The sequence below is a fragment of the Scatophagus argus genome, chromosome 13, assembly GCF_020382885.2.
Source record: "Scatophagus argus isolate fScaArg1 chromosome 13, fScaArg1.pri, whole genome shotgun sequence".
In the NCBI taxonomy this organism is placed as follows: domain Eukaryota; kingdom Metazoa; phylum Chordata; class Actinopteri; family Scatophagidae; genus Scatophagus; species Scatophagus argus.
This window is the reverse complement of record NC_058505.1, coordinates 1,676,373-1,704,036: the sequence shown is the minus strand read 5'-3', so window position 1 is coordinate 1,704,036 and position 27,664 is coordinate 1,676,373. Positions and strand designations below refer to the sequence as shown.

Sequence of the window (27,664 nt, the reverse complement as noted above, 5' to 3'; positions counted from 1 at the left end):
TGACATTTACACAACTGGCTGCTGTTAGATTTGGTTTAAATCTTCAGTACTGACTTGTTTGTCCACATGGGGGCAGCAGACACAAGTTCTGACTGAGCACTGACATATCAAGTCCATACGGTGAACTTTATCCGTAAAAAGTTACTTATTCCCGACATGAACACCCATTTAAAATCATTTTCATGTCCACCACATGAGGCCAGATGGAGCTTTTCCCTCTGAACTGAACTGAACAGCATTTTGATGGTGGTGAGAGTAAACCCAATCAACAGCTGAATGAGGACAAACAGAACACAACAGTGACCATCGTCAGTGTGAGTGACACCTTTTTACATCACACTGTGAAACATCCACCAGCCTGAGTCAAATTGACCATGTTTACAAACCAACCAATCAGAACACAGTGCTGCGTCGTGTGCTCGTCAGCTGATGTGACTCACCTGTCAGCGTCAGCCTCCTTCAGCTATAAAAGCTGCTCCGTTGGCTCATTTTTCCTTTCTTTGTGATGTTGCTGTAACTCAGAGCCCATCAGTCCGTGTTTCTTTGCTTTGTGTCTAATGTTAGCATGTGCATAAAGAAGACTTGTGTGAAACATGACGACTCCTCAAGTTATAATAAAATAAAAAGTGCAGCTTGCTTTACAGATAACTGATTAATTGTGGCATCAGTGCAGTCTGTGTCATCACTCAGATCCATCAGACGCTCTTCACTGATTTAACACAAACTTCACTCTTGGATCCTTAAAGTCTGTCCTGCTGTTAATGTCTGCCACTGAGCAGACTAACGGGGAGATGAACTTGTGCCAGGTGCTTCAGGTGTGAATCACCGGACGAGTCTGATTGGGTTCAGGCCAAATGAAAAGGAAAGGCAGGAGGCAAAGCACTTTAAAAACCAGGTGACTTTCTGGTAGTTCTTAAGCTAACAGGGGAAAAGTTTATCTTTTATCACTTTATCTCTGCTTTGGTCTCCACCAACAAGTATTTTAAAAATATCTTGAGCTGCTGCATTCCTCAAGTCCACACTCAGCTCAGACCACCGACCACCATTCACTGCTGTGGTGACGACTCTGCTCTCCGAGGCAGAAGCCTCTCGGCCTCCACACGATCCCACCGTGAAGGCTGGATTCTGCTCGGCGGCTCTGCTGAGTGTGCGTCGTGATCCGAGCGCCGTGAAACACACACAGAAATGTGATCTGAGTGGCCTGACTGAGACTCAGCTGGAACAAATCCAATTGTAATCACATTTAAAAAAAAACATCACGTTTCCCGAGGTTTTCATCTGTGCAGACTTTGAAAAATCAATCAGATTTGGGCTGAAGATGGCCTGACTTTGTGTCCGACATTAATATCAAAAAGTATCACTTCTGACTCAGCTCAGTCAGTAATTTAAGAAGAAAAAATAATATAAAAATACTTAAAGGAACAGTTCAGCCCTCTTACCTGTGGTGACGTTTATCCATGGAGACAGTTTTGGTGTGAGTCGCAGAGTTTTGGAAGAATCGGCTGCAGAGACGACAGCCTTCCTTCAATATAATAAATAAAAAAAAACTGTTTGATTTTGGGTGAACTGTCCCTTTTGCAGACTTTACCCACACAGATCAAGTGAAGCCTGTCATATAGCAACAGCCTGTCCAGCATGAAGCCCGCTCCTCGCCCGGCGAGCTGGATACGACAATCAGCCACAACATTAAAACCACCTGCGTGATATCTGCCAGGTCTCGCTTGACCGCCGAGCTGTCAGGTGGGTTTGTGGTCACCAGCATTGGAATGTGGGACCCTTTAGGTCCTGTGCATTGCGGTCCTGGTGGGTGCTGGTGGATTGGACCTATTCCGGCGCCTTGCACAGATTCTCGATCAGGTTGGGGTCTTGGTGGTCTGCAGGCCTTCGTTGGGCTTTTTGAAATGTGTCAGTGCCCCGCTGGGGGCGAGGCTGCTGCTGACAGGAAGAGGAAACAAAGGTTTTCCTGCAGAAATGTGCTCTGTAAACACCTGATTACTTAAAGGTCTTAATGCTGCGGCTGATGGCTAACGATGTTCTTACGTTCAACAAACTGTGAAAAGATCAAAACCACCAGTGAATCTTCTTCCTCTGCGCCACAGAGTTGACTTGCACAAAATCCATCAAGTTTCCGTCAATTTCTTACATTTTATTACTGTTGCACCATTTATACAAGTACATATAATTTTGAATGCATCAATTTCCATATCATCTTTTTGTTTGTTTTGAATGAGCGAGTGGTGTGGAAATAGCAGTGCTGAGACATGGAATGAAAATATCAACTGTAGTTGCCATGGATGCAGACTGAGAAATAATAATTTTCTTTTTTTCTTTTTTTTTTTCCACTTGACCAAAAAGACAGGACTACAGGTTCACCCAACCACGGACATGCAATTTACTGAGTCAAGAGAGGAAGAAAAAGCGAACCAAGTGACACGTGACGCTCCTCGGCTGTTTGTTTCTGCTACGGTTTGACGAGTGCTGGGAGGAAAACGTCGTGCGTCAGGTGGATGGAACTGAAAAGCTGGCAAATGGATGGCTGACTTTAGTAAATATATGCATGTATACGTACATATACGCAGAGGCGGAGGTTACAGAAGTACTTGTACACAAGCATCTTGGGTTGCTGGTGTCGTATACGACGGGTTATGTTCCACTTAGTATTTGGTCCAGCACATGTCAGGGGCACATTTTTTAAATTTTACTGCGATATATTTAACTGGCCACTTAAGGGATAAGAATATGAAATATCAGACATTTCCTTCACTCTTTCCTCACTGCCTTCTCTCCTTACTTAAGTTACTTCCTTTCTTTATCGGCTCATTTAAAGTCATGAAAAGCAACCAAGCTGCCTTTTATCTTCCTTTCGTCCTTCTTTCCTTCCTTCCTTCTGAACCTAAAGCACAACAATCCCAAAAACAAAGAGGTACAAATGTATACTTGTACCTTGTAAAAAATGACAATGCGGGGCTTTGGGGGTATTTTTTGTAATACGACAACTCGAGTAGAGTGTGAGTACTTTTGTCTTCCACCATTGCATACATGTACACATATGCAGTATATATTTCTGAAAAGTAAAGTACAATGCATGAGGGGTGAAAATGATGAAGCTCCCTTTTCGTGTGCGAGGCTTCTCCATCCCATAATGACAGCGTGGCGTACGGTTGCCGTAGAAACGGGGAGCAAGGCGACGGCTCTGACCCTCCAGTGAAATCTCCTGTGCTGTCCTGGGATCAGACCGAGAGTCCCGGAGCTGCAGACCCGCGTGGATACCAAAGTGCTGACGTTTTCATCGCTCAGGCTGCAGTCGTGTAAAGTAAAAGTCGGTTTCAGAAGGATCTGCTGTCTCATTTTCCAGATGTTTAGTTTGCTATTAAACAGGACAGGAAAATGCCAAACTGACCAAACAAACTGCTGTCTGGGCAAACCCTGGATAAGCTGAAGCTTTATGTTTTAATGACAACACTGTGATCTGGCTCACACACAAAAACCACAGGGTTGGAGTGTCTCACCTTCACCGGCTGATAAAGTCGGCTCACGTAGGCGTAATCTGATCGTGAGCTAAAATGGACACTTTTTTGGTCGTTTTTGAGGGTTTCGTCTCATTTTGTACCACCAGTTTATGTGGTTTCTTTACTGCAATAACCTGCGATGGGCACTTTAAAAGCAGCACCACAAGATCCTCTCACAATATACTTTTGCTCCTTAAGAACATTTTGCAGCTTTTACTTGGAGTTACGGAGACTGTAGTTCGTCTCCTTTGTGGTGCAGCTTCTACTCAAGTGGAGGATCTGAGTTCCAGTGCAGAAAACGAATACAATCACAGAGAAGAGCTTAAGAGCCGGTTTTGTCTAATTAGTTTTGAGAGACCCAACTGAACCTTCCTCATGATGCAGAAAACGTCACCAAGTTGGTATCCTAAGCAAAGTCAAACCGTCTCCAGGACCCACGTCAGCAGCACATTTGTCTTTCAAAATAAAAGAATTTGTTCAAATTTGTCATCAGATTTGGATGGAGGATCAGAGATTTCCACCAGACTTTCTAAGAACACTGCAGAGATCTTTTCAGCGAGGCTTTGCAGATTTTATAAGCATATTACAAATGTTAAAAAACCACTTAGTTCACTTATAATATAGCTAAGGGTTTCAGTACAAAATCTAGAAGTGTATTTGAAAAATTCCTACGACTGTTTTGTACATCTAAGAATGTGTTTTGCTCTGCAAAGTCGGCCTTTCTCAACCAGCAGAATGTCTTAGAAAGCCTGAACATTCGCAGCCCTCGCCGTGAATTTGGACTCCAGTTTTTGCCGTTGAGAGAAAGTGGCATGAAACCCACAGGAAGAAAACGGACAGCAACACAACCAAACAACACCGAAAAGGCCGGGGGGGTTGAAAGGATACAGCCACTATTTAACGGCATCAAAAAGCTGAAGGTACCGAGCCAAAGCCAACACTCTGAAGAGGAGGATGAGCGGAAGGGACGTGGACAGACTCAGTGGTCCAGTCGGTAAGGTGATTTCATAACCCCCCCGTCCCCCTTCCCTCAGTCCGTTTCCCCAAATTCTGAGGGTGCAGGTGAAGGTATGAACGTAGGCCTCGTGTGGGCGGAGATGGGGTAAACCTCTTGACTCTATGAGGGAGAGGGATGATGGAATGGCACAGACTCGTATCAAAGTTCAAATACTACAGCAGAAAAAAATAAAACATAACAATAATAATAGCAATAATCATCTGCAGCGGCGGGAAACTTCTCCAGGTGGTTTGCTCCAGTCCTCCTCATTCAACAAATCATCATCATTACGATTATTATTATTATTGTTATTATCATCATAATATGAGTGGGCTAGTTAATTTCATTTTCATTTTTTTTAATCTTCATCGTCGTTGAGTTAGGTACTTTATTTTTTCATTTCCGAAAAGAAGCTGTCCATTAATCTTGAACTGCTACGGTTTGATCCTTGCTTGGTGCCTCTGTGGCGTTCGCCTCCTTGGCGGGGGGCTCGGCGGCTGGTGTTGAACTAGGGGCTGCGGCGGCCTCCTTTGCTGGTGCGGGAGCCGCCTCTGTGGGCTTGGGGTCAGGGGAGGCGGCGGGGGCCGCCTCGGCTTTGGCTGCTGGTGCCGCGGGGGCCTCAGTCTTTTTGCCGTCGGCCTCATCTTTACTCTCTGGGGTCGGCGCCGCCTTAGCCTCGGGCTCCTTGGCGGCAGGGGCCGATTCTTTGGCCGGGGCGGGAGCAGCTGCTTTCTCCTCAGCCTTGGCGGGCTCTGCGCTCTTGGGTGCCTCCGTTTTGGGCTCAGCGTTGGCGGCAGGTTTCTCGGGCTCCTTTGCAGCAGGAGCGGCGTTTTTTTCCTCCTCTTTAGGCGCTGCAGCGTCTGCTGCTGGCGCCTCCTTGGCCGCCGTGTCGTTTGCTACCTCCTTAGCATCGGCGGCAGCCTCGTCTTTGTTGTCTTTCGGCGCTTCGCTCTCCTCGGCAGATGCCCCCTCTGCTTTGGCATCCTTGTCTTTGGCCTTGTCATCGTTTACGTTGTATCCCTTCTTCTTTTTGCTCAGCTTGCCTCCCATTTTGGATTTCTGGCCTCTGAAACAGACAGGAAGGACACATTTTAGTAACACTGAAACATTCACTCATTCATTGCAAAGAGAGTCTGATACGAAGCAAACACTTTGGACGAGAACAAACCAAATGTGAGCAAGAGCCACAAACATCAAGTCTCCTGACAGAATGAAGCGTCACTGCTCCTCTTCCTCAGGTGATTTATGATGAAGAGTAGGCTTTGTAGCAAACAGACTCTCCGTGCACAAACGTCATGTCCACGTAAGGCCATGAAGAAGAAGAAGACGCCCAGTGAAACGATATGCTGCAGTTTGCATTTTTGATGTGTTTCCTCAGCAGAACCAAAGGCTCCTCAGAGCCGCCCAGCAGGACGTTTTCCTCTTTCAGATCAGGCTGAGCACATTCAGACACGAGTGGAAACAGTAATACTAATTATTGCAGAAAGTTTCGCCAGCAGCCTTTCTAACGCGTGATTTTCTTAAACTGAGTGAAACCTGAATGAAACCTGAGGTCTGTGCAGACTGGAGAGCAGCAGGTGAATCAGTTACTGAGCAGGTACACAACACTGTGTGTAGGCAGGTTCAACACACACACACACAGGATCAACACACACAGACAGGCACAGGCACAGGCTCAACACACACACACACACACACACACACACACACACAGGCACAGGCTCAACGCGCGCACACACACACACACACACACACACACACACACACAGACAGGCACAGGCTCAAGACACACACACATACAGGCACAGGCTCAACGCGCGCACACACACACACACACACACACACACACACACCTGCAGATCCCTGGCTCGTTCCTTCAGTTGAAGGATCACCATCTGTCTGCTCGATGGGGGAGAGGACTTCAAAACCACCAACAAATCAGGTTTATTAGCAGCAAAGAGTCGAGGACGGGACGATTTGTTGTTTCTAACATCAAGTCTGAATGCTTAATTAAAGCTAAAACCAAAACCAACTTGGCAGGCGGTTCTGCTGGTTAGGAAAAGCCAGGAAGAGAAGTTGTGTCAGTTCACTGAGAAGCCTGACAGATTTCTGACAGGGAAAAGTCTGAAGACTGAAGGCACCCAGAGAGCTCACATCTCAAAACGTACCATAATGTGACCATAATGTGATGTCATTTCCTACCGTCAGCTTTAATCCAACAGATATGAAACGACCGCATGCTAAAGCCTTTCATGATCAGATAAAAGACACAGTATTTCTTTAGTTTATTTATCTGGACATTTTTGTGTTTATCTGTTCTGTTTTACTTTCAATGCTGTTTTCTATGTTGTTGCTTCATGTAAATTCAGTTGTGCAGCTTATCAAACACGTTGTTGAAAATATTTCAACTATGTTGCCGACGAAACAGTCCAGTTCCTCAAACGACAAACCGTGTGCACTCTGAGAGAAGAAAACGTCAGATTCACATCAAAGTTGTTTCGATATATTTTCATTCAAATGTTCTTTCATTTTCAAAACAAGCACACAAATCTTCTGCTGGTCCTCTTGTCATGTGCAGGTCAAAGTACAAACATTCATTTTCTTTGCCTTCAAAAAACAAAAAAACAGTTTTACGAAAGCTGTTGTAGTAAAATGTGACAGGAACATCTGAACATCAGGAGCAAAGACGACCGGATTTCTGTGAGGTTGAAGATGTTTCACCTCATCCACAGTGTTTGAAGTCGCAGGAGGACATCATGTCTGTCTGACGGACTGCCTGGACGAGCTCGTCCTTCCTGTGTGTGGTCGCCTAAGCCTGTCAAAGCGTCTCTGAAAGCACCAAACAAACCCGACCGCCGAGAGCTTCTGCTGGCTACTCACAGATTCGCCTGCCAATGGGAACAGAGCTGGCGGTGAATCCACTCAAAATGCTAATCACCTCGTCGCCGCTCCCTGAATTACTCCACTATTCATGCAAAACTGCCCTGAAGGTCCAGCGGACGCCGAGGCCGCCGCTCCTGCCGCCGCTTAACACGGGCCACAATGAAGGTCTCTCTGCTGCATCACATCATTTGACTCCCGGCTTGTGCTGCCAGTACAATGACTTCACAGTCCACAGTGGCTTCTGTTCAGCCGAAGGCCGCTTTGTCGCCGCTGGGCGTGTGGTTCGAGCGTTTGAAGAGCCGGGGCAGGGCCGAGACAACCTGGACAAAACGCTGCGGGTCAACAAAAGACTTCATTTAACCTGCAAAGCGCAGTCACACGAGCACAAAGGGAAGTCTGAGCGGCCACACGTGAACTTGCAGCAGCGCTTCACGTGGGCGACGGCGGGAAAGGAAAAACACAACAACAGAAACCACTTGGTTCACAGGGATGAGCACGCAGCTAAACCAAATCAATAACGTGTACCCGCAGTGAGAATGGGCGGGGCTTGAGCCAGAAGTGGGTGTGGCCAGACTGAATTCAATGTGTTGATCAGAGGATATTGGAAAACGATCTGTAGCTTCAGATGTTCTGATGTTTCTGAGACACGATTTACAGAACGAGTTCCTCACAAACTCAGCTCACTCGCCATCCAGGCTGGCGCTGCCGAGTTTAAAGTCATAAGTGGCCCATAAGACAACACCTACAGAGCGCCAATTTGGAGACGAGGACGTGTTGCCGCTCTGAATCAGCTGATGGATTTCCAACAGGACTGACACTCCTTTACAGTAAAAAAACGCTTTTCTTTCTCAACTCCGTTAATTTTTCCTGAGGAACTCGCACAGACACCAGATTAACTCTTCCTGCTTTTCCACTGCGCTCAGCAGCTGCTTCCTTTAACCAGCGACTGTCCGAGCCCTCAGCCGCACAAGCTGCTGAGCTGACAGAACACATGATTGACCACCGCGGCGTCCTGTGAAAAACTATTCAGACTGCATTATTAATCCACCGTCAAATTTTTTGCCTCGCGAGTGGAGAGTTGCAAAGCGCTTTAAGACGAAGGAGCAGATGGCTGAGTCCTCCTCACATTTGGTTTTCTCTCGCTCTCTCTGGCGAGTCATCTGTCACGCCCACACGCCGACGCCACTGCTCGCCTCTGCTCTCTTTTGCCCGTCTCCCAGCTACCTCCCACTTCCTGCAGTAGTCCCTCCATCGTCGCTGCGGCCTCCCCTCCTCTCCACGGCCCTCGCTGGCTTCACCTGCAGTGTCTTCGATCCTCCGAATTCTTTTTCCTCTTTTCCTCGCTTCTCGTTTTCTTTGGTTAGATGCTCCTCCTCTTTCTGTTCCAGTCTGTGCACCTTGTACCGAAATGCTACCGAGGTACCTTTTCTTTCTTTTGCTCAGACTGTGAATTGATGGGTTTGGTTTGCACTCGATTGTTTCTCCTCACACGCTTTACTCTGGCTGATATGCAAGGTGCATGTGCATGATATTCTGTCCCTCTGTGAGGATCTCCGCTTCCTCTTGGCACATGTTTTGCAGGTCAGATTTGTCCTCCTGTCCCTCTGCTCAGGCAGATGGAGGTCTCCAGGAGGTCCCGGGGTCTCACTAAATCCCCCGGCCTTGGAGCAGCGGCGAGCCTGGCCTGGCAGGTTCTGTGTTCCTGCCATCAAAGATGACACATTAAAGGTTAAAGCTGTCACGGGACGACCCCGCGAGCTGCTCGGACACACTCGCTCAGCTTTCATGTCCTCTGGAAAATCGGCTTGACAGCAGAAAGCAGGAGGAGCTGCAGGAGGGACAGTCTGGTGTCAGAGCAGAGAGACTGGAAGTAAACACCTTTTATTTAACATTCATAAAGCAGAGGTTTCAGTTCTCTGTTCAACTCTGGTGCAGCTTGTTGCAGGGCCACTAACCAGCCTCGGTCTGACCCGACTACAGGACGTGCTCTGCAGGTTGGAGCTAAAAGGCTCGTAGCCAGGTGCACGTTAGCTGGGATGGAGACTAAACGGCTGCTAGCGGCTAGCCGATCCGCTGCTGCTGCCTGCCTGTAAACACGCTGAGACTGTGGCCTATAAAATAAACTCGGCTGGAATGACGCTAAATGAAAGATGTGTCACTTGGCATTAGCGTTGCTGTCTCTTTCTTCCTGGAAGTTGACGTTCTGAGAGGAACGTGGTTTTCGTGGTCACCGACAGTGACAGTAACCCATTTTGAAGACAGCCTGGTGCTAAAAACAACTCAGTGTCACACTGACCTCCATTTTCAAACAGTCCAACCTCATCAGAGCGTTAGTGAAGCAGTCCGGTTGGTGCAGGTTTAGAGTCAGTCTGTCGCTTTATGTTGTGTGTTTAATCAGCACTCAACACCGACGTGATGGACTGGATGAACTGCACTGCTGTTCTCTGTTAAACAGTTCCTGTCGCTACATATGGACACCGAGGTTTAGTTTTGGTTTTGTTTTGCAAACCCCCAGTAAAGCCACAGTTTGTTGTTTTGGTCTGTTATTTTGTAAAGTTTGTTGTAAATAAATAAATGCGATAACTTAACACCGCGTTGGTGTTAGTGATATGTGAAGGAATCCAGTGAAGCAGTTGGCTGAAGTATCTGCCCTTTGTGCTCTCGACATGAATGTAACGCCATAATTCATAACACAGGCCTGAACACTTCCTCCCGCTGCCATCCAGCTGGCTGATTCAAGGCCAAACTGCAGCAGACGAGTGCAGAGAGCTGAGCGGACCGGCTGGAAAACTGGAGCAGAAAATCTGGCCCAATCACACACACACACACACACACACAAATAAAAATAAAATAGAAAAAAAAAATCCTCCGCACTGAGTTGGAAGAAAAGGGGGAGCAGAGGATGCTGGGAGCTCACAGTCAGCCTGAGAAATGACAGACTGGAGTCCATGACGAGGTGAGACGCTCATGTTGTGCTGGTATGATTTTCCCACAGAAGTGAGCTATTTTAAAGCGCCGAGCTCCAAACCCTGGCCAGCCTTACGACATCACAGCCAAAGTTGATGCAAAAGTATTTTCCCCCACCGTCTCCACCACATTTTCTCCACTTTTATTCCGGCCCTGAAAGCGCCGAGCTGCCAGTGAATGTCAGGATACCGGAGCGAGCCCAAAGCTTAGTACCGGCCCCCCGTGTCAGAGCCAGCAGCAGAAAACTCTTCCAGTCTGCAGCGGCTTCCAGCTGTGTGCAGGACGAAGGCTTTCACAACGTTCTGTCGATTTATTTTGCTTGTTTTTAATAAATTTGATTGTCCTGCTAACTACAATATGCTGCTAAAAGTTTTATTTTTTTGAGTCAGCATTTTATTTAGTCAATAATCACTTTGGATTTAAAGCGCAGTTTGTTTTCGGTCAAATACCAAAGCAGGAAGTGATCTAAACGAAGTCATCACTTTGTTTTAATCACCCTGAGATGCCCACTGCTCATTCTGGCCTCAGGCCGAACACACACACGCAACCATGTGCATTCAAACCAATGCTAAACACGCACACGCACACATTCATCGGTGTTTAGAGAATCAATCCTCAAATTGACAGGGCTTGAGAAAACTCCCAGGCTGGAAATGGTTATTGATCAGCGGCCACAGAGAGCCGCTGTGTGTTCAGCTGCTGCTTACGAGTCAGAGGACGCGCTCAGCAGAGACGAAAGCCAGCGAGACGCTTTGCTGAGGCGTGTTTTACCGAATACAAAATGGCTCCGGACGCTTTGAGCTGCGGAGGAAACCGACGGCACACAAAACAAAACAAGAGAAGTGAAACGGATGGCGTCCCCTCCCTCTGGATTCAGTGGCATTTCGCTCCACACAGTCCCAACCCCCTCAGACGCTCACATGACCTCCACGTCTGGCACAAGTTTGTCTGGATGCAAAGTAACTCAGCACAAATGAGCTGCTTGTCCCTTCATGTGTGACCATAGCAACAACAGACTGAGCGCATGTCGGTTTTGTTTCTGAATATTGTTTTTAGAAAACCAAATGTCATGACAACGCACCATCAAAATGACTGAGTCCAATATGTCATCACATTGTGACTTTGTTCAGCGAATGTGGTCGATGCAGCTTTAAGTGTCATCACAGAGCAAACTGGTGCGTCCGTACTGTTGCCATAGTTACAGTGGTTAAACTGTGGAGCAGTCTGCAGCATCTCAAACCTCCTGACATGCAGTTTAAACAGACACCCATGAGCCAATCAGATGTGTGTGTGTTTCAGTAGCTGCAGGGAAATATTTCCAAGAGTCCCAGAAGGTTTTTCACTTCGACCTCAAAATCTAAACTTGAAGACTTACAATCCTGAAACCGACAGCGTCAGTCATCAAATGCTGGAAAACAGGGACATTTAGGTTTTCCTAAAGAAGGACATCTAGTGGCCATGTCTGACCTCCACATCTCCACAGGTGATCTCTCAGTGCCAAACACTAACGTGACCTTGCTATATACACTACAAGGATAAACGTATTGGGCCAGCTGCCCATCACACCAACAGGGACTTCAATGACGTCTCATTCTGAACACGCAGACAGCTTTGCAGCTCTAACAGCTTCCACTTCCGCTCTCCAAACTCATCCAACCATGTCTTTATGGAGCTCTGCTTTGTGCACTGGGGCACAGTCATGTCTTGGTATGCTGAAGCATTAAGATTTCCCTTCACTGGAAGTCAGGGGCTGAGCCCAAACCCTGAGGAACAGACCCATATCACACCTGAATTCAAAGACAAAGAGGCGTGTCCCAGTACTTTTGTCTATATAGTGTACCAGAATGGGCACTGACTCAAAATGATCTAAACTTGATGAGTCACATATTTAGAGGGGAAAGAAAGCTGACATTTTATGACCTAAGGAGACCCAGGAGAGATTAAAACTGTTGCTCCATAACTGATTGGAAAATTTGGATGAAAATGTTAAATATCACAGCCAGCACTGAAATAAAGCCTGTAAACCCGTCTAATTAATTACCAACGTTTTCAGGTGTCTGTTTCCCTCTGCTCTCCAACCTGCAGAACTTCATCATCCCATCTCGATGTCTTGTGAAATGGAGCGAAGCCTCCGGCCTTGTTTCTCCTGTAAAATGTCGCTGCCTGACACATCCAGGTCAGGCTCTGTGAAGCGTCTGAACAGGTGCTTTCCAAGCTTAAGGAAAAATACCCATAATTCATTGTGTTACAGGCGTTTGCGTCTCATCGGCAGCTAATTAGGTCAGTTTTTCACCCCAAATGAAAAGTACTGAAAGTATGAAAATGTTATGTGATTATCACTGCAAAGGTTTGGTGTCCTCTGTTGGTCCAAGTCATGTATGAGAGAAATCTTTTACTGACAGAAACAAAAACTGATAAGTTTTCCTGAAAATTGCTTTTACAATTCTCTGCAAACTGTGGAGTTCATCACAGTCAACCGCAAGGTCTTTTGGTTTTACTCTACCACTGTCAAAATATCAAAATAGAGTGCTGCCATCTTGTTCTGGTGATGTCATTTGGAGCCAGAGTCTGTGCAGTAGTGACCGGGAGGTGGAGCTGCAGTATCGAGGTGCCATCCTCACACCCGTCTGAGCCAATCAAGAGCAGTGCTCAGCTGTCAGTTTCAGCCACTTTTTATATCATCAAACAACTAAACAAAACCAAACTGATCTGAAAAATGAACAGTTGATCAGGCCACAGTGTGATAAGAACCACCTAAAATGACGGAAACCACCTTTGGGAAAAATTTAGTTGATGTGTACTTTGAATTTTTAGTTTGGCTCGTGTCCCATCTGCTTACATGGAGGAGGAGGAGCTTATGTGCAGTACTGCAGCCAGCCACCAGGGGCCATCCAGATGTTTTTACTTTCTTTACTATCTTTAAAGTTGTCAAGAGGTCAAGAGGTTTGAAGGTTCATAGGAAAGTATGTAAGCTGCGTTAAAGCAACTTGCAAAAGGTGAAGACACAATGTAGAACAGTAAGAACAGGGTAGAAACACCTGTAGATGCACCTGGCCACTTCACATTCTGTGAAGACTGTCGACGCCACCAACGCTGTGGTTAATGTGAGGGATTGGACTCGTCAGATGCATTCACTCTGTTTTCTTATGTCAGAAAAGAGACTCAGAGAGGCCGAAGACAAATACCCACCAGTGAACCTTAAGGCCAGTTTAGTTTTTACACAACGTCCTCTGAAAACCTGGACCAGACAGCTCTGCCTCAGAGAAGCTCAGTCTCTCTGGCTTTCTCAACGCACAACTTTGTTGCTTTTCAGCTGAAGAATTCTACATGTCCTTCCTGTTTATTACTCCTTGTGAAGTAATGAACTGCTGACTGAGCTTCAGTCTGTATCCCATTGAGAAGCAGTGTGGGTGTGGGGGGACGACGTGACCGGACTCGCCCGGCTGGCCCTCTGGGAGGTGACGCAAACTCAGACTAAAAACTGTCGCAACCTGCTGCTGGATGCGATGGAGTTCGGGATGCAACAACAACGTGCAAAAGAGCAGGAATCCGACTGGCTCACAGTTCTGCTTTGCAAAGAGAAATGATTAAGTTTTCAGTTTCCGCATCACGCCACGTGACTGCCGTGATGTTGTGTAGTTATGTATCATCATATTACACATCAAAGGTTTTCAAAGTAGGAGTTGAACCAGAATCAAATTACATGTATGAGTCAATGTTAATGTGTCCTTCGTACAGTCCTTGAAGCAGTGTTGCTGTATTGTTATGTGCATTGATTTGACTCGTGCGCCTCTTTCAAACATCCGAGCACATGAAACGAGACTTTAATGGTTAACCAGGTAAGACGGCTGAGGTTCAACACGTCTTCACAAACACGCAGGGCGACACTTCAGCTTTTCAGGTCTTTGTGAGTTGCACTTAACACCACAAATGGACTTCAACCAGTCACAGAGGGCCTGCTCGTATGGATCCATACTCGCAACCTCTGGACTCGAGTTCTGCTGTGGGTTTCTGTCGTCACACCTGATGGACAAACAGCTCAAAGCACCACACAAGACCACAGATGATCACATGTTTCAGCTGGAAACACTGGAGTAATTAATGCGTAAAAATGACTTAGAAGAATAATTAATTTTCAATTTCTGGAACTGCTGGCAGCAGAGTAAGATGAGTTTCTAGTTTTTCATTTGAAGCAACACGGCCTTCATGCAGAAGAGTTTTTGTCATCATTTTGTCTCTTTATGATCACATCAGGCCCTCTTGACGTGAAGGTATTTAACCTCTGCAGGAACAGGAGCTGCAGAGCTAATGCAAAGTACCTTTAGATTCGTCACTCGGAGCACCTGAGAACACGACAACACGACATTTAGTAGCCATTTTTGACAGACAAACCTCAACAAGACGCGCCGCAAATCTGGCTTTTAGGGTCAGATCAGCTTCACACTGCAAGACCTTTAGACAAATGAAGATGATGTCCGACAACACCGGGAGTAAACTCACTTCGCATCCAATCAAGTGCCATGAATTCAGATCGGTGGAGCAGAAGGACGACTGAAGACAGCGAGGAAACAAATTCAACCGTTGGCTCAAATCGAGGAGGACGAGCCCTCTTGTGGGCTCTAAACATCACTTCTCATTATATGTTTGCTTGCTCTTCCAAACTCGTTCTGACCCAGGAACCTCTTCCCTTCGAGCCTGAAAGAGCTGACTCTTAGACTGATTAGAGTTTTGACTTGACTGAATCTGTTTTGAACTGTGGATGTGTCAGCTGGTGGACGCGACAAGCTGCTGCATTAAGGCAAACACCGTTAATGTGAGCAGCAGTCACTGTGTAATGAGAAGATAAGATGAGGAGGCACAGGAGAAGTTCAGGAGTAAATATGTAACTTCTCCATCTGGAGCAGAAGTTCAGTCTCTGAGAGCAAACTGAGTGCAGGAGGTTTCCTCTTTATCTAAAACAAATAAGGAGGTGAGGAATGTCACATGAACATTTTTTGTGCATTAGCACAAACTAAAAGCCCGTTCAGCAATCAACATGTCTGTTGTTAGTTATGGTTGTTCTGCGCATCTTTGACTTGATTCGAAGACGTCACTCTCTCTTCTGCTGTTTTTTGTTTACGAGGCTTCACACCACATTCCTCAGTGATGCATCTTTCTCAGGGGAGCCGTTTTTCAACAGCTAAAGTCACTTTCATGGTGACAGAGGAGCATCTGTCTGCTCAGTAACAGCACCAGTGCTGTGTTAAAACAGGAGGCCCACCCAATCCCATGGATCACACGGACATCGACGGCTAATCGCAGGCTCCTAATGTGGGCTGCATGAAAACCGAGGGCTCCGTTTACTGTGTGAATGATGCCGCCGAGGCTCGCCGTACGTTACCAGTGCTCTACGACGGCCTTTTCTGTGATTGTGACTCTGTGTGTGTTTCTGTATGTGACCCGTGCACACGTACATTCAGTACTGTGTGTTCATGAGCATCAGCAGCGTACGGCAGCTGTGATTAAAACGACTGCAGTGCAACGCGTAACGGCTGCTTATTGGCAGGAAGTCAAACTCTACGCCATCCACACATACACAGCAGCTATGTGCCATACATTTATAAATTAGTAAGTATAATAAACTATATGGACAAAAGTATTGGGACATCTTACCATTACACTCTTCCTAGGACTTTTGTCTAACTGCATTTATTGAACAAAAATGTCAAACCTTTGGTGATTCCAGCAACTTAAAGTGAAGATTTGCTGCTGACAGTAAATAAAAAGTCATAAGAGAGTAATGGATTCATTGTGAAAATAACCAACAGATTAATGGATTATGAAAGTAGTGGCAGTTAAGTGAAACACTTACATAAAAATTGAACTTAGTTTTCATTCCATCATTTTTGCGACTAATATTGGTTATTGTCTCCTTGATCAGTAATAATCAACATTGGCTCATATCAATCAATTCCTAAAGCTTTGACAAAATGTCTTATCTTGTTTAACTGAATTTTGTTTGTAACCTGACTTCTGTTAAATGAAAGAATGTAAAGCAAATATAGTAGCAGAAAAGCAGACAATTCCTGGAACCAAATGTATCAAAATGAATAATATTTAGCATCAGTAGTACGTGGTTGTGTGGTGCGTTTCAGTTTCAGTGTATCCCTGACACCAATGTTAACATACACAAACCCAGTTTGGCTACAGCGAGCTTCTCAGTCTTCATCGGCTCTGTTGATATACTCTGATTTAATTTAATGCATTAATGGACCGTTTTTTTTGTCTTCTAGCTTTCCTGGGTGGCCTGGTAGAACAGCTGTTTGTCACAACCATAAATATTTGATATACAGAGAGGGAAACGAAACTAAAAAAATCAATCAAATCCAATTCAATCCGGGACAGCTCCCAGTTAAGGGCGCTCCAATGAAGATGGTTCCTGTGATACTTACTCACTCAGCTATTGGCTTGTTTAATTCAAAACACCATCAGAGAAGACGAGAGAGAGACGACTTTAACTACTCGTTAAAACCTCAAACCTCTCACTACAAACTACAGTGTTAGAGACTCATTAGTCTCAACGTCTAATTTCCCCCTCCATGTTAGCAGATGGGCCAAACTAAGTACACTAAGTGACTGTGTTTTATAAACGTCCTGGTCCAACTTTGACCTACTGCACTTATCGCACTTGTTCATGTACACCACACAGTGTGGGGTTATAAACCACATTTTAGGACGGCTCACTTTGTATGTCACCTCCAAACATGTCAACCACGCTCAAATTCCTGCTCTGCTGTGAATCTGATGAATAAAACGTCTTCAATGCTGTAAGGAACAAAGACAAAAACTAAAATAAAAAAATAAAACATTTTTTAAGCATCTAGTGGTGTAAATTTCAGAAACTGAAAAGGTTAGCATCACCCCCAAAGTCTTGATATCCTGAACCTTCTGAGACTGAACGCTTTGTCTCAATAGGTTAGAACGAGGCTAAGTCAACAAAGCTGGGCTCTGCTTCGGTGTCGACGTTAGCTGTGACCAGCTGAGCCGAGTCACACTGTTTACTTGACGGTTTTGTTAGCACTGAGGGTCCTCACTTGTCTACAAGCACATCATGCATGTTGTGGAGGTGATGTGACGACCGGACGGTAAAAACAGCTTCCAGTCATCAGTGTGACAGGCTGTGTTTCTGCAGAAGGCCAGTGAGGCACCACTGACGCATGTGCACACACACACACACACACACACGCATGCACACACACACACACACGCATACAAAAGCAGACCCACTTTGGCTCATGTGTGTACAGATAAACACACACAGTGTTTATTAATGAGCGATGGGGACAGTGTGTGTGTGTGAGAAATATGTGACCTCTGAAAAGCCCACAGCTCCAAACACACACACACACACACACACACACACACCATCCTTCAGCCTCAAGGTTGCCATAAAGAAAACAAGAAGGGGCCCTGCGTCGCAAAATGTAAACTCAGCCAAACATTCACATTTAAAGAGATAGCACGGCTAAAAAATGCCCGTGCAGAGACAGAACAAGCAACCGAGTTTAGACTTTCTTCAGATAAACCCTGCGGTGTTTGTATGAAAAGCCACTCAGACGGTAAGCAGACAGGAAACTCTGGACATGGCGTTTTGACACGTGCTCACTTGAGTCAAAACACACATTTCAACAAAACATGAATTACTTCTTTCACCTCAGAAAAGTGATTAAAGAAACATCAGTCCTGACTGGATTACAGCAGGAGTTTATGACGGTTTTTGATGGAGCAAACTTGTTGCTGTTGGTAAAAAAAACAAAAACTAACTTAATAATAAAAATTGCTGCATCTTGTATTACTCTGTCAGAGTACCATTAGTCACACGCTGTTCAAAATGATCTCCAGAAACAGCTGAGAAGCTGCAGTCTGTTGTGACTCAGTAACGGGGGGTGAACCTGCTGACAAACACCAGCTTCAGGCCACTACATGACTCATCAGTTTTTATGAGAAAACTGCGATGTAGAATATGCTCTACTAGACGCCGCAGGTGGGAGTCCTCGCCGGGTGCATGAATGAGCTGGACGAGCCGCAGAGCTTCGTTTCTTTCTTCATGGTGACCTGTGGCCTGGTTCGAGTGCAGTAAGCGTACACTGACCGGATACTCAGCTGACACAGTCCAGCTCAGGACCCTCCCTCGTCAGCATCAGACCATGTGGGGTGTTTGTTTTTAACTGCCTGCTGTACCAGATGGGTGGTGTTTAATATGCCAGTGCAAGTCAGACAGTGTCAGGTCAAGTTGCCAAAAAAGGGTCACCGCCTTGGCTGTCGGATCATTTCCTGCCATCTTAACCGCTGCTGTCCTCTGAGAACAAGCACCTGAACAGGAAACAACCAATCATTAAGCTGCAACAAAGATTCATCTCTGCAGCCTTCTCACCTCAGCAGTTTTAGCCAATCAAATTCAGCCTCTGTGTCACCTGGTAAATGTCAGGCCTCCACAAATCCGCATCACCTTCTGCACTTAAGACTTTTAGCTGACGTCCAGGCACACTGAGGATAGTTTTGTCTATCAACAACATTACAGATAGCACTGCTAGAGGTCAGAGTGGTGGCAATAAAGCCCTCCTGTGTACCCAGTGTGGCCATGAAATAGAAAAGACCTTGAGAGAAAAAGTGGTGGTGGAAGGGTAGAAAAGTTTTCCTTTCTGTTATGGTATCTAACTTTCTGTTTGCGTTTTCTTCCCAACACATTGTTTCCATTGTTACAAAGTCACTTTCAGTGAAGTCTTGCTCACAGACAGAAGTTCACTTTAAATTCTCTTCAGGAGTTTTCCAAAGGCGCGAGTCACGATGAACTGCAGGGAAATTTGCACAATAAGACCTGCAGCCTTGTTGATGTGACGGTGAAACCTCCCGGGCTGAAAACGTAAGGTAAGTCTGATATCACTTCAGCAAACTTGGGACGAGCAGGAAAAGAGAGTAAAACCCGACTCGCACAGTGGAGAATCATGTCCTTATCCTGTCAATGTGCTAACTAACTGTAAAAATCTTAGAGTTATTTGTGCCAAACCCGACCAGACCTTAGCACAGTGCTGTCACCAAATAAAATGGAAAACCGAAATGCAAACTTTAAACCTAAACCCTCAACACAATCACTGGTTGGCATTAACGTTCGGGGGCAACATTTACGCTGACCAACCCCATTTAACCTAAGAGCTGAATGACAGGTTTAATGACAATAGCACTGCCTGATAGCAGAGAAAAGGTCAAGACCAATGGCACCAAATGTCAATTCAAATCAGAAATAATGGAGAGAAAGCGTGACTGTCCATGCTGGCTCTCAGTCTCACTCCTCCCTCACTTACAAACTTGAAGTTCCAAAAAATCCAAGTTTAATTTGTAGAAAAGAAGAAGAAGCCGCTGAGCCGTCGTCACAGTTTGCTTTCTTGCCTCTTTGTTTGGTTTATGTGATTTCCACCGTTTACCCTGGACAAGAGCCAGTGGATTTCCATAACTCTCGTATTTCTTTCCTCTCCTGAACTGCTTGAACTTGATGAACTTTGATGCGACAGCTTTGGTTTTGAAAGCTTAAGTTTTAGAAACCTTCACATCAGACAGTTCAGAGTCTGGATGAGTTTTAAGATAAGATTAATAAACTCAAGTCCTTCACATATACATGTTGTAGTTAGTTTGAAAAGAAACATTCACTTGCCTGTGATTGTCAAAACAGATGAGAAGCCCACAAAAAAGCACTTGAGCATTTATTTACCTCTTTATGAAAATTAAACTAATGTTCCCGAATTATTTCTCCATAAATAGCCACAAAGCCCCCAGAGGACTCACATCCTCTGGGAAATCTCGGGTCTCTGGGAATAGAAAGTGGAGCATGTCCACATGAGACAGAACATTTCCTCCTGAAAGCACCATCATTAGAAGTATTTGTTTAGAGTCCTCCATGAGGAAAAGCGAATCCCTGAATTGGAGTGTAGATTTGTGGTTAAACGTAACAGGCAGGACATGAACTCTGGATTCTGGTCTGATGGTCCTGGACTTTGTACGAGCAGCACACAGTTTATAAACGCTGTGTTTCGTGCAGACAAAGACATGTGGAGTCTCTCAAATGAGAGTCCAGAATAAAACTACGGCCAAAAAAACCCCGAATCCTACGTATTATATTTCATGGTTATTTCATGCTATGATCCAGTATTGTTGTAGTTTGGTTGCCATCACACCAAAAGCTACTGGTTTTAATTCCAGTGTGGGCAGACCTCGGTGGCATTTCTGCTGATTTAATGGAAAATGTTTGCGTAAGTCATCACTTCCTGATTTCACAAAGCACCCAAACTCTCCAGTGTATCTCTCCAGTTTCCCCTTTTCATGTCCTTAATCATGTTCCTTCTATAATTACAACTCGTACAAACAGAAGGGCTTCTTATTGAACCTCAACGTGTTTTGGGCACAGACTGAAACGGTCCAGAGTACTGAGTCGAAACTGTAAAGACGGCTGGCAGCAAATGTCTGGTCAAATTCATTAATATGTTTCTTCAAACATAATGTTGCCATTTGGAGATTTTAAAGGTTAAGTTTTGGTTGATATTGTGCAACACTCAATTACCAACCAGATGTAGGCAGGAAGTCGTGGGCAAATGCCGATCAGTAGCAACAAGAGGTTAGCATACATGCTACTGTTGCATCAGCTGTATCAGAGCTGTAGAGTATTTCAACAAAAGAAAAGATAGATAGACTTTATTGATCCTGTTGCGTTACTGAATAAAAACAGTAAGTTACAAAGTGCTGTATTAAAGAACAGCACCAAACACAAATGATTTTTCTAAAAAAGAAAAAAAAACAAAAGGTCATCCAATCACATGTCAAGGATTCTTTGCCTGACCTTTGTCAAACAGTTTCCATTGGACGACTTATCAGATGGTTCTGACTAACAAACCCTCCGAAATTCATGCACAACGATGAAAAGAGCGACTCTCATCAAACACACCACAGTCCCTTCTTTCTTACCAAAGAAGAATCGTAACGCTGGCAAACGTAACAACGCGAGTCCTTAGCTGAGGGTTTGACGCTGGCCACAGGCCATGCAGACAAATAGATGTGACACCGTCGGATGAGCACAGACAGCCGTACAGAGAGACCACATTTGTTCTGGTTTGTTGCTCAGCCTGTCAGAGTGACAAAGAGTCTGAAGAGATTCTTCAGTTTCACTGCTTCCCGAGGTGAAACGACAGGGGAGGAACTGGTTGCGTGTGCAGATAACAGCTTCCTGTTCATACAGCGATTCCTATTTATGGTGGAAACCACACAGATATACAAACAAGGAATTTAACAGCAGAAGAAAAGACGTAAACAAGCACAGAATGATCGACACACAAGCACACAATCGGAGTGTAGCTTCAGTGTCCTGACCAGATGATCTTCACATCTTCATTACTGCACGTTTGCAGTTGGGAGAGTGAATTAAAAGCAAATATGGCGCGACACTGACATTCATCAGGAGACGTTTTGAGTTAACCTGATGATAAGAAGTCTAACGCTTTTAACTCTGGTTTGTCCTCTCCGTCAAGGTCGGTTACCTGAAAAATCTGTTAAAGTCTGACATATTCCTTTGGCAAATCTCTCATTCATAATATCAGTTTAAAAATCTCCCTTGTGTTCACACCAAACATGAAGTGAATTTTTTACACAGCACAAAGCCAATACAAAGTGTATTTGTGTGATTTGAAAATATTCATCTTTAGTGAAAAAGTGTTGTGTAGGGAAGACCAATTAGAATGGAGGGAAAGAGCCGCAGCTCAGCTGCTGAGCATCGAGAAGCTCTGGAGGAGACAACTTCTGGCAGAACCGGAGCTTCTGGAGGAAGAAACAACCAGATTCTGCTCCAATCTGCTCTGAGTACAGATAAAATGAGACCAGATTTTTTCTGAGACAAACTGAAATCTTCCCAACCACATCAGCTAGAACCATTTTATTTCTACAGGATAAACATCTGGGTCTTTAGCCTCTACGCATTCCACTACTTTACCAGTTAGCTAGTTAGATAGTCACCAATTTGTTCATCTGTCACTTAGAGATGGGCAGGTGGTGTTCAGTGGTTTTATTTTTGCTTGAGACAGCTGCCTGCTGGCTGCTGGAAAGGAGGCTGATGACAGCAGGAAGACTGAACCACACAGTAAAGTTATGTGATGCTAACAAACTTTGAGCAGAGCTGAAGGGAAACTGCAGAGTCATCTTGTTTTGATTCTCTGTAGGTTCGTCACTACAAGCAACAAATTACAGGCAGTCATTTGATCGGTTGTTCATATAGAAATACTGCTTAGTGTAGTTTTTCAAAAGAAACCAAGTAAATCTGCAGGAAAGCAATATGTTAACAATGACCAGCTAGCCTCACTGGGAGCCACATCAGCCAACAAATCAGCACTTCAACAGCCCAGGTGGAACTCAATTAAATATCAGAGACTACTTAACCAAATGTGCAGACAGCAATAAATGAAGCAATGAGCTGCCTGCTTCCTTTTTCCTTTGAGTGCAGCTCTGGATGCTGCCAACCATCCAAATGTTCAGTTTGGCAACTTGCCCCCTCCGTCTACTAAATCATGCGATGCACTGCAGTCCACTCAATCTGTCAAAGGCGCTCTGAATCCTCTCAATTAGGAGAGCTGCAAAGTGTAGCCAAAACCCACCGGTGTTTTCATACCAGTGAATCTGCCAGAGCAATTTATTTATAAAGCCACTTTATTAATATTTCCTCTTGGTTTCAAAAGGGGAACCAAACAAGCTGAAGTGCTAAACCCGAGCTCTGTGAAGTGACACAGCCTCAGCGAGCTGCTAATATTACACGCCAGACGTGAAGAAATAAAAGCCATGACTTTGTGCTCACCATTTAGTGGATGATCCACTTTGTACAGCATGTATATGGGCAACACTGGACATAACTTGGTGTAATTTATGCATTAAATTCAGTCATTCACAGAAATCCATCCTCTCCATCACGACTGTGTTGCACACGAAAACAGAAAATGCCACAGAATAATGACTAGCAGTCTGTGTCTGGGGTGGCTGCAGCATATCAATGACTATGACACTCCATAAAATATTCATTTATACAGTCCTTTTCAGCTGAGTGAAGGACCACTCTCTTGAAAAAGCAATGAAAATACATCCAGCTCTAGAAGACAGACACGTAAGCCTGTGCTCCTATAGCGTTAGATGCACACATAACTTGGAAATGTGCAATAATTCTTGTGCTTGTACGGTGATTCAGCCTTTTGTAGCCAATGGCATTAATTATGAAGTCCTTTGAAAAGGATTGGGGTCTTTCTTGTGAATTATGGGAGAGTAAAGCAGTACCTGCAACCTTTTGGATTGTGTGATTTGAAGCCTACATCATCAATTCTGGCCTCAGCTGTTAACTCACTTCTGGATTTCACTGACCGATAATTTGGACTGAAATACTTTCAGTCTTTACATGATTATTTTCTTTTTTAGCACCTGGAGCAGTAATTGAAGGTATATTTCTACGAAATCTCATGACACCGAGGTGAGTTTTTGATATTTCTGACCAATCACAGTTTTTGTACGATGGCCGATCTGATCAAAGGTCTTAGTCATACTTGCAGGACAAACCATTCTCACGTCCTGCCAGGGCACACTGTCGGCTCGGTCTGCGTCCACACAGTGACCAGCATTGTGTGAGTCTTAACAAAAACACAGTGTGTGTCATGGATCAGCTGTTCTGTATTGTCTTTGTTAATGTTCCAGGACTGAGGGCTTTCAGCTAACATAATGCGTCCTCTGGCAGCCATATTGATGCTCATCTCGGACTTGGGTAACCTGTCTGACTGATGACTTCCTCGGTTTGTCCCAACAAAATGTGCTTTCTAGTGATGAAGTCAGACTTGGATTTCAGGATGTCTCCTACCACATCAAAGACTGTTCATTTTAATGTCAACTTTGTTTTTGAGTTTTAGCTGAGCTGGATGATAATGACGAATGTCAGCGTCGGACTTTTGCTTTCTTTTCTTTGTACTGTGACGTGTAATTTGAATGCCGCAGGTTTTCTCTCCCTTCCAGAAATCTGTTGTGCGATGGTCCCTCGCTGAAAGCCTTAACAGCAGCAGTCTGCCATCCTCTCTGATCAGTCCACACGGCAGCCATTTTGAGCAGGAGTGCACACTGTACATGTAAGATAAGCTGCAATAAAGTGCACATCATAAACCACTAATCAAAATGGACTCTGAGTGGAGTCGGCGACGGCGCAGGGTGGATTTATTAGTCCTCTGTCATTTCAAAGGGACTCTTCCCAAACTGTTGTGACAGCCAGCTCTATCTTCCACTCCATCACAGGCTCCTGCCAATAATCCTTCCTCCCGACACACAACGCCGCCGCCGCCACCCAGCCTGAGATACACGCTGTTAAGACAGGAGACTTCAAGTGCTGTCAAGTACTCGGTTTGCATACTTTCAAAGGAATCGTGATCTCGTCTGTGCATCTTTCCTCACAGGCACTGCTGAACATAAATGAGAGTAGGCCTCCCGCCTGGCGAGCTGACTGTTTTTTGATGCTTTTGACTCAGGATGGGAGAAAAAATTACCTGTTCACCTGTAGAAACGACATGATGTACCTGTGGCGCGGACACACCAAACTTCTTTCACGTGACCAGTTATTTCATTACTGGATTTGAAGACAGCACATGTTAAGTAGGTTTTCATACTGAATCAACTAATTGAAAACAACAGACAATATTAAAAATTGATTTCAATAAGCCTGTAAAGATGGTGCACGTCGTTGTAGCCACTGTTTGTCACGAACAGGACTGAGGCTTCGTGTTCTCAGCTGTGTTTGCATGTTATTGATAATGTACAGCCGCATTGTTTGCTGCTTTATTTGAATACCTTCCCTTTTTTGTCTTGTTTAAGCACACAAAGAACAATGGAATACCTGAAAATCCTGAACAGGTGTTCAGTGTCAGAAAAGAGACGACAAACTGGTCTGCAGAAAGAGGTATCAAGCAAAAGCACACACAATGGATGAACTTTAAAAAAGGATATCGATAACTAGATATGTCAGATTTTAAAGGGGACATTCACATATTTTTCCTCTTACCTGTAGGTCTGCTTCCATTATATTCGAGACAAGGCAGACAATCGCACGGCTGCTATCTCCAAAACCCTGAAACTCACATCAAAACTATCTAGATGGGTAAACATCACTACAGTAAAAATATGTAGTTTTTCATTTGGGGGTGAACTGTCCCTTTAAAGCAAGCTGACAGAACACTATCACGCAAAAATACAGACAAAACATGATCATTTATTTCATGTTTTTCACATGATGTCACAGATGAGATGTGATGACACGTGACTTTAAGACTTTTGTCATGAAAATATTTACAAAAGTGATGTACAAGCCATGAAAGGGACATCTGGACATCTTAGCTGTTGTCTCATGAGTCATGCATATTAAAGAGGGATATTTTCTGTTGGTTTATATTTATGATTTTCACTATTTTGAAAATGTAGCCACAGTTTTAGACATGATTAAACATTAAGTAGAGTCCAGTCCAGAGTCCAGTGATTTGGATGCAACTTTTTCCTGACATCTTATGACCTACTGACTGAGATGAACCTCCACAGACACAACAAAAACCTTTGTTGAGGGTCTATGAAACTGTTGATGTCAGCAGCCTCTGATTGGTTTGAGATTTGTGTCATGTGTTCAGTCTGCATGCTTGAAAGAGCTGATCACATTTACATCTCACATTTATCTGACACTGTTATCCTGAACAGCTTGCAGCGAATCAGCAGTATTTCCTTCCCTTTTATTACTTCTGCATTTGCTTTCTTTTGATTTCCTCATTGCTGTCTGAACTGACTTATTGTAACATGAAATGAACTACTGTACACTTCTCCTGTGCACCCGCATGACAAGCCATCAGCGTGCTTTACGTGAGCTCTGGGAAAGACGTTTAGCTCTGATGAAGATTTAGTAGCTGAAAGCTCAGTGTCATCGTGAAAACCTGCACTGGACTCGAGGGTTTTTTCCTCCAGTGAAGGCAACAATAACTTAAGTTCAGTTCCTGAATTACCAACAGGGCTTTCAGCAGAATAAATTTTCGCACTTTGGGTTTCCGCAAACCAGGGATTCAGTTGAAATTTTACATTTTTGCACCTTTTAGTTTCAATTTGAGGTCCGGTTATGATTAAGCACTAAAACACTTAGTTAGGGTTAGGAAAAGGTCATGTTTTGTTGAAAAATCTCCCAACATGCCTCAGCATATCAGCTGTTGGTGTCACAAAGAGTCTCGAGCGGCGGTCACTCGCTGGGCAGCTGTTGCACGCCATCGCCGACCGCTGAAAGCTTCTGCTCATACACATGTGACCAGAACACTTACACTTAAACTAGGAATGTTTCTGTGATGCTTACACAACAAAACCAGCAAATGTACAGTTTTAGCATTTAATTCTAGCAGCCGAGCTGACTGACATCAGTGTGGAGAAACGTACCAATAACACTGCAACCTTGAAAGTGTTTTAAGAAATGAGAAATCAGGAGACAGACAGAGATTTTGGTTTATCTGTGATAGTCTAAGATATGGGAGGGGGGGATATGTCTAATTACTGCTTATCTGCTGTTTCCTGGAGCTACGGATACTGCAGAGGTACATATCTGCACGTATCACATAAAGGCTTCATGTGGCTACCAAACCCACCCGGGGATTGTTTCAGAGCCGAACGCTTTTCGTTTCTCTTTGTCTCTCCTTCAGCTCGGCTTCGCGGGGCTCTATCTCTTATGTCAATCAATAGCACTGCAGCTTTGAGCCCACCACTGGCAGCTCTGCCATCCTAGTGTCCCACACCATCCTGCTTTCCATCTGTCTGCACGGATCCCCGAGGCCCCCGGCTTCCACCCGGAGCCAGACACGGTCCAACATCAATCAATATCTCTGCAGGGCTGCTGCCTGGTGACATTTCTGAGAAAGTCCTGGGAATCGAGCGAGAAATTCTGATGGGAAACGGCCTCTGAAAGACTATCAGCTGTTCTGCATCTTTTTGCTCATTAACTGTAATGTGTGCAGCTACTGTACATGCCTTTCACTAGCTTTTATATTAGCTTCTTACTTTTCAGACAGCACTTGTTTTCCACGATCAAAATCTGGTTATGTTTCTTCAGCTGAGGAAGGTTCCTGTTTTGTGTGACCAAACTAACCCTGAGCACATCCAACATGGCTGCTCACTTTATGAAGTACAACAGCATCGATGGACTGCTGTGTTCATGATTGCAGTGAATGAGTCCCCTAACAATTTACTGACGAGCCGGTAA

At 44.7% G+C, this 27,664-nt stretch overlaps 1 protein-coding gene across 1 annotated transcript in view; it reads right to left on the bottom strand.

Moving 5' to 3' along the window:
• Positions 1 to 2,131: 2,131 nt before the first annotated feature.
• basp1 (brain abundant, membrane attached signal protein 1) overlaps positions 2,132 to 27,664 on the bottom strand; it is a 35,544-nt gene continuing 10,011 nt past the window's right edge. The window contains exon 2 of the mRNA XM_046408004.1: positions 2,132 to 5,572. Coding sequence (XP_046263960.1) covers positions 4,927 to 5,556 — 630 coding nt within the window. The 5' untranslated portion in view covers positions 5,557 to 5,572 and the 3' untranslated portion in view covers positions 2,132 to 4,926. The remainder of the gene's footprint in view (positions 5,573 to 27,664) is intronic.